This window comes from Nematolebias whitei, chromosome 11, assembly GCF_014905685.2.
Source record: "Nematolebias whitei isolate Nwh7 chromosome 11, NemWhi1, whole genome shotgun sequence".
NCBI lineage: Eukaryota > Metazoa > Chordata > Actinopteri > Cyprinodontiformes > Rivulidae > Nematolebias > Nematolebias whitei.
In genome coordinates, this window is record NC_056508.1 from 30,205,622 (window position 1) to 30,213,912 (window position 8,291).

At 40.1% G+C, this 8,291-nt stretch overlaps 1 protein-coding gene across 1 annotated transcript; it reads left to right on the forward strand.

Moving 5' to 3' along the window:
• Positions 1-869: 869 nt before the first annotated feature.
• On the forward strand, positions 870-4,527 carry znf740b (zinc finger protein 740b). Its single transcript, XM_037684143.1, has 6 exons — positions 870-964; positions 2,363-2,593; positions 2,870-2,998; positions 3,094-3,220; positions 3,649-3,767; positions 4,210-4,527. The coding sequence occupies exons 2-6, from the start codon at positions 2,399-2,401 to the stop codon at positions 4,351-4,353; spliced, it is 714 nt and encodes a 237-aa protein (XP_037540071.1). The 5' UTR covers positions 870-964; positions 2,363-2,398; the 3' UTR covers positions 4,354-4,527.
• Positions 4,528-8,291: the final 3,764 nt, after the last annotated feature.

Here is an 8,291-nt window from a genome sequence, read left to right on the forward strand (position 1 = left end):
GTACATCAGCCCTTACTGTGGGCTATTTTGCTGCCAATATCTACAACAATGCTATGTCCAGACCCTTTCCCTCTGGTTATGGCTCATGTCCCTCCAGTGAATCACGTGACAAATGTGCCCTCCATTTAACTCTTATGATTTATGATTACCCCCCTCAGTGAGAAGGTTGCCAGATCAAATTCCAGCCCGGGACATTTCTGGGTGAAGTTTGCATGTTCTCTCTGTGCATGCATGGGTTTTCTCCAGATCCAATTTCCTTCCACTGATCAAAAACACGCATGTTGGACTGATTGGCAACTCTAAATTCATTCAACCTTAATTTATACAGGTCAGTCTCATTGAGTCACAAGGACTCATTTACAAGAGAGACCTGTTAAAATTTAATTGTCCCTAGGTGTGAATGAGAGAGTGAATGGTTGTTTGTCTCATTTGTCCCTATGTGACCCTGTGATGGACTGGAGACATGTCCAGGGTATACCGCGCCTTTTTTGCACAGTAATAACTGGACACCAGTGACCCCAGCGACCCGAAAAGGAAAAGCGGGTAAATGGATGGGTGCATAAATTAATTTGGCCACCAGGTGTCGCTGCGGTGATGCGTTTCGGACGTTCAACAAGATCGAATCTTTTTCTGGAACAATTGTCCCAAATGATTCGGTCGTTTGAACGTTCTATTTGTAACGTCGCTACATTTTAGTGTACCTTAATTGAACTTAACTGCGAAATTGTGAAATAAATGTTGTACATAAGATAACATAAACACAAACATGCTCGTCGCCATTTTTACGTCTCTTTGTCGTAAATGTGGGTCAGAACGTTTAGTCACGTGACCAATCGGACCAATCAGGGCGCTTCCTAGGGAGTACTTCCGGTGATAGTACTTCCTGTCAGTGTTTGTAAACTGAGGAAAAAAAATTGGAAGTGCGACAAGAATTAATAATCCTCAGCCCCCTTAAATTCGAAAGGTAGGCATCTAAATTTGCAGGACTTTTTATTCGCGGTTTTCTAAACGTTTTAAAACCATTTTTGCTCTGGCAGCTCAGCGGATGAGCGGGGCGCTGAGCCCGCACGCCTGTTGTCTGTACGGGTCCGGTATAAGGAGTCGGGGCCCGGTTCGACTGTTCAAGAATTGTCTCAAAAAACCCGTGTGTTGGCTAGTTAGCTGGTTTTTGAGTTCAGTGTAGAGTAGCAAATACTTTCGGCTTCCGTATCAACGCCAGAGCATTCTGGCTTTCCAGCCCAGTGTGTGATGTGGTCCCGGTCTTTTTCATCTGATGTGCTCATAAAAATCTCTCGCCCATTTTTTTTTTTTTTTTTTAATCTTTAGGATTTGTAGATGAATGAATGTGAATGTTTTTACAAGTTCAGACAACCACACGATTCATTAAACAGGTTTATAGTTTGAAGCTACTTGAAGGCAAACACTGTTCTTTGAATCCACTAACTGCGTTTTTCTAGATCATTTCCACGGCGTTAAACTCTCAAAAATACTTGTTGAACCTCTACTTTTCACTAAATTAGAATAAGTAAAGTGGTCAGTGTTCTTTAAAATAAGAAATTAAATGTTCAGTTGAGTGATTATGCAGCCTATTTGTGTGGAATGAAGCTTTTGTCCAGTTTGGACTTTGGTTGTTTTTGATTGGATGGAGAAGAGTGTCCTCTGCCAGAAAGTTAAAGAAATTATGGGATGGGTCATCATGGGTGGTAGAGGTTTCACACATTATTTGTGGTTTTCCAGCAGCATCTACCCTTCCTGTTGACTGTCCCACTTCAAGCCTGCTACAGTTTAATTATGGCACATTTTTTATTGTTTTATGTGTGAAACATCTCATTATCAATTAAACCTATATGAATTGCATTTTCCATTCATAAGTTGTCCTTATTTTTTCATCAAACCTTACTTTTTAATCTATACATGTTGTTTTCTGTCATCCATTGAAACCCAAGGTATCAAACCTCTCTGGCTCTCTTTCTGGATGAACAGAGTGCAATAATGTTCGGCCAGAATCTCTGGTCACATATCCATCTGCCTCTGTTTTCAGACTTTGGTCCCCGAATGATTTGGGTGTGTGTGTGATATCTTCTGTCACCCCTCATCCTGAGTGAAGCCCCCTCTGTCCCCTCAAACACACACGCATTCAAACCACGGCGATGACACACCATTCCAACAATTCAGTTCGAGACCATATGAAATGGGTCAGTGGAAGTCTCTTCATCTCCAGAATCACCATCACGGTTGCATTAATTTGTCACTTCCCATTACTCGCAACCCCACCTCCAAGTTCCTTCTGGCTCCTCGTCTCTGAGAGGGGTCCTGTCACCTCCCTCTGTATCCTCTGACACGTTATGGTTTGTGTTGCCAGGCTGGGTTGCTGGGCTGCGAAGCGGTATTGTCTAGCATGGCCTTGATGCAGGCCAACAATATGCCAGGCCAGAAGAAAATGTCATCAATGGGTCAGGGGCACAGGTCCAATCCTGGGAGCCACCAGACACACTCACAGCACAGCCACAACCACCATGGACACCAGGTTCACCATGGACAGGCCCACCACAGCCATATGGGACACCCCTCAGGCGGGAGTCTTCCACCACTGGTAAGAGAAATAAGAACCACTGCTCTTTGTTTACTTCATGTGAAGAAAGTGTTATAATTACTTTACTTTGCATAAACCAACTTTAGCAGTCAATGGTCTAACTCTTATACTTTGCATTCATGATGTTGTAAATGCTTATAAGTGAAGTTTAATGGTTTAATTAATGGATTAGCATTCGTGTGATTATCTGTTTAGTACTTTCTACCAGTCAAAACAAACACACTAGCTCTTTCAGTGTCGGTGTATTTAATACACGTGTTTTCGTTCTTTTAAAAGCTAATTCGAAAGGACGGAGACTATCACACAGCCAGGATCATTGAGAGTAAGGATGCCCAGACAAACCAGAATTTGCACCGCAAGAAGAAGCACAAAAAATCTTCCCACAAAGTGAAAGAGAAAGTGGAGGTGAGAACTCTCCCTAACTTAAAACGAAATATGTATCTAGATATTTTGTTGCAGCCAAACTCAGTTTCCTTTTATTGTGTTGTTGTTTATATCAGTTATTGCCACACTTTGATATGGATGACGACAATTCCTTTAAAGTTCAGAAGAACTTTATCTGTGATCACTGCTATGGAGCTTTCCGGAGCAGCTACCACCTAAAGCGACATATCCTCACACATACAGGTGAGAGCCCAAAGTTTATTACAGAGCTCTGCACGACTGCAGTTGAGCCAGAAGAATTCTGCAAGGATAAACCATTCAATTTGGCCTCATACACACTTGCTACAATCATGTGTAAACAGCTCTATGTACGATTTTTGACGTTTGATTTTCTAATATGTCTCTATTTGCCTCATGAGGGACTACTTGAGATGAGATTAGAGTTGCTAACCCTATATGTTAAAAAAAAAAAAACCAGCCTGTGTCAAACTGCTGAGCAACACACAGAACATGAGCTGAAACTTCTGTAAATCACAAATTAATTCAAGGATCTGAATGAATGAAAACACATTTCCTGCAGATTTTTAACAAACATTTTTGTTATGCAAGAGTCTGAAATGCAGAGAGTTATAAAATACTGATAAATGTTCCACATCTGTGATTGCTTCCAGGGGAAAAACCATATGCTTGTGATGCATGTGATATGCGGTTCATTCAGCGTTACCACCTGGACAGACACAAGAGGGTGCACAGTGGAGAGAAGCCGTACCAGTGTGATCGATGTCATCAGGTCAGTCTGTAATGGATACAGCTGATAGACTTAACACGCACCTCATCTTTATACTGTAAGTCAGGGGTGTCAAACCCACTTACAAAAGGGGGCCAAAATTAAAACCTTTTTCAAACTAAGGGCCAGTTTCAGAATCTACATTAACTCAAGTTAAGATACCCAACATCTTTTCTTGTTTGAAGGTTCCTCAAAAAGAGTTTGATTGGTCTCATTTGATGTTCTCTGTTGCACTTTTGACATCATAATCAAAGATTATTGAAAAAATTCAAGTGAAAAAAAGTACATTTAACATATCATCTTGGGGGCCAGATAAGATGTCAACGAAGGCCACATTTGGGCCCCGGGCCTTGAATTTGACATATGTGCTGTAAGTGAAAACCTTGTCTGCTGCTGTACTTGAAGCAAACTTGTTTTGTTTTTTTGTTTTTTGTCTCCATTACAGAACTTTTCGCGGACAGACAGGCTGCTGAGACACAGACGGCTGTGTACAGTTGGAGTGAGTAAAGAAGACAACCAATACTCCCAGAATGCAACTTCCCATACAGCTTCCTGGAGTCCCCTCCAACCCTCCAACAACCGTCTCTGACTGTCTGAGCTGGAGCTCCCTAACATCAGTCTGCAGTTTAGTGCCGCCTCTCACTGGAGGTTTGATTTGAAAGAACCCTGAGCTTAAAACAATTTTAATTTGCCCTTGCCATCTCATTCATGGAGCTCATTACTGGATATTTGTACTTTCTACTTACTTTTACATTCATAATACAAGCAGAGGTGGGTGGACAAACTTGCATTGTAGGTTATTATAACTGAAATTAGTGGTTCTCAAGATTTCAAATCTAAAAAAGTTAAGTCCGGTCCTCTGGATGGGTTGAAAAAATAAAACAATTGTCTTTCATCTGAAAGACTTCTTCAGTCTGAGGAGCTGTACTAAAGTCAGGGTGCATTCACACCAGCCCTGTTTAGTTTGCTTTGATCGAATTCTAGTCCATTTGCCTAGAAAGTCCGGTTCGTTTGGGGAAGTGTGAATGTGCAATCAAACTCTGATGCGGACCTAAAAAGCGAACTCCGGTCCGCCTAAAATACCTAGGTCTCGGTTCAGTTGAAGTGAACTCTAGTGCGGTTGGAATGCATTGTGAATGCAAGCGGACCAGAGACCACTCCAAAAGCAACAAGTGGACTACAGCGCAGGGCATTCTGTGCAAATACAACCAAAACTAAATGTGCATTTCTCTTACCTCATACAGAGCCGTCTCAGCCACCTTGTGTGAAAAACATTCTCCATTAGGGGTGCACCGATTGCAGTTTTCTGGCCTAACACAGATTTCTAAAAAGTCTGACCTGCCGATTCCAATTTTGGCCGATACCAGTTTTGTTTTATAAGCGACACTGTCGGGCGTTATAAGGTCACAATGCACCTTCAATTTTCCAATCGTATCTTATTGAAAAACAGACACTTGAACAATACCCTAGAAACAATACAAACTTGTTTTAACTGGCCATGATGTAGTGCTCTGTAATATAAATGAAGTTTAGACAATTGTTGTTAAAACTAATTGGTAAAATCGGTTTCTCATGCAAGTATCAGCCGATTTCCCAAAATTAAGGAGGTGCACCCCTATTCTCCATGGTCTTCTGCTTCATCTTCTGCTCACGCTGAGTCCATTGTTGAAAAATGACAAAACATAAATCGTAAAACCGCTCAAATTTGACGCCACTCTATTTTTGATTTTATTTCAAGAAGAAGTGTCGTCTTCACAGGTTTTTGTGTCGTTTCCGTCAGTAGTTCTTGATGCAGCGCCACCACAGCTGAGGGGGAGGGAGCAGGTTGGCTCCATTGACTCAGTGCAGTGTGAATGCAAACCACACCAGCTGAAAATGTAAACAAATGTTTAAAAAAAGTTAAATCTGGTCCTCTGGACATTAAATAAAAAAAATTGTAGAAACGTTTCATCTTTCATCCGAAAGACTTCCTCATTCTGAGGCTCTGAGACTGAGGAAGTCTTTTGGATGAAAGACGAAACGTTTCTACAATTTTTTTGTTGTTGTTTTTTAATGTCCAGATGACCAGATTTAACTTTTTTAGATTTTTCTACCTGGATTATTGAACATGCATCAGGGTAAACAAATGTTCCAAATCTGGGTCCCCAGTCGAACCGAGTCTACCGGACTATCAGGTGTGAAAACAACTTCAGTCTTAAAGTATAGGAAAAGGGAGTAAAGGAAGCCCCGTTTGTAAAAATAAACTGTCCATCATTAAACGGGTGGAGGTCTCCGTGTTCGTCTGTCGCCCTCTTACAATGCTGTTATTGCTAGTATCACTCAGCCTCCTGTGAATAGCAAGCAGCCATCAGGGTGGTCCTCATTGACCATGTGAACAGCTAGTTTTGAATGTCAACAACAAACTGGTTGATCCACTATGAAAAGGTGCTATTTATAAGACTGAGCTGAACACAGCTCCTCAGACTGAAGAAGTCTTTCGAATGAAAGTCGGAACGGTTCTACAATTTTTTTTAACCCATCCAGAGAACCTGACTTAACTTTTAGATTGTTCTAACTGGATTATAATAATAATAATAATAATGTCATCACAATGTCAGTGCTGTATGTTTCCATACAATGGCGAAATTAGTCTCTGCATTTAACCCATCCACCACCAGGTGGTGCATTGGGCAGCTATTGAAAGCGCCTGGGGGGCATTTTATTGAGCATACATCAGGATGTCAAGATTTCAAGGTTTATTTTTTCCTATTTTTTTTACATTTTTTTTATTACTGCTCGTAACATACCTGCAAACTTGTTGCTTTTCAGTGCATTTCACAGATTTCAAGTAAAATATGTTATTTACGTGAATCTTCTAGATCTGAAGAGGTTTTTTGTTTTGTTTTGTTTTTTTTTTCCTGGGCGGGGTTTCAAAGACATGGTAGATGGCATAATGTCCCATTGACTGGACTTTAAGAAACAACAAGGTTTCTGTCTACAATAGAACATATTTGGTTGAACGCGAGTCATTTGGCCTTTCACGATCAAAATAGATGACTGGGAAATCTTTCCCATGGATGAAGGAAACTGGTCTGGGTTATAACCAGTCACTTCTAATGTTGGACACTGTTCGTTCTGAGGAAAGTCTCGTTATCTGCCAACAATATAATAGACTGTGTAAGTTAAACTTGATTTGACAAAAAATAATCCAACTTTAACAACATTGTGTGTGTTATATAATCTGTTACCTTTTCCAACATGACGTTATCTGTAATGGAAATCTTGTCAGCATGTGATGCTAGCTAGGATGTCAGCTAGCATCAGTGAAATGTGCGTTAACGTTAGCCTACAATGTCACTTGGTTCAATGTGAATAATTTTGCGAAGGCCATCTAATTCATCTTGTATTGCTGTCTGGCAGTTATATGTTGTTGTCAGATGAAATTAAAACTAACACGTAACTTCAGCACCAATGAAACACGACACACCGGTGATTTGTTTAAGTGATCAAAACATCTGCTGTGGTGGATCATTAGGGCAGAAGTGGTGGAGCAAGAGTGGCGTGAAAGAAGTCGTGGCCAAGCAGTAGGAACAGGCTATTGAAAGGCTTGTCCATTCCAAAATAAATAAACAAGAAATGTGTTTTTGCTATTAGCAAAATACTCTGCTTTACTTGTCCTGATGCATGCTCAATACTCCAGGTAGAAAACCAGGTCCTCTGGACAGATTCTTCTTGTTGAAGCTTTAGTCATTTATCCAGAAGACTTTGTCAGTCTGAGAAGCTGCAGCTAAACCCAGTCTTATAAATATCACCTTCTCGTAGGTTCGTCACCTTTTTCATCCCTTCTGAGTTTGCAGGTATGTCATAAATGTCTGCCTCCAGTAGTGGTCAGAAGACCGTGAAGTACTTCGTTGACATTCTTTTCACTTGTAATCAACTCTACATCTGTGTGTTTCCCTATTTGTTGGTTATACATGGACCTTTCACGAACACAAAACCATGTAACATTGTGTAAAATTTGTTGTCTTATGTTCTTCATGCAACTAGTCATAAACCGACTGACAAGCAGAAAGATCACAGCAAGTTTGTTCAGTTTATTTCTTAGTGACGTAATCACCAATCAAATACTGTAGAACAATTTAATGTACACTGATTTAAATATGTTGTTACAGTGTAAAATTTTAAATAGTTGATTCTTTATATGTAGAAGATAGTCTCTTCTGGCTCGGCACACAAATGGATCTGAACTAAATTCTTAGCAGCTTATCATTTATCTAAAAAAAAATCATAAGAACAACTACACCCACAAGATAGTGTAAAAAAAATTAAGTAAAACACTAATTTAACATTTTATGTTGTGCTTTTTAGTGATTGTTTTACTCACAATTTGACTTCATCTTATAAGGATTTGATCCTCCTTTTTTTAAAATCTTTGTTATTTTAATAGTTGCGTGGCTTTTTATGATTCTCGAATCATTTGAAGGCTGCGAAGAGCGCCGGTCTGGACTAACTGGACGTTTTTTAAAAATCTGTTTCAAGTATGAGTTT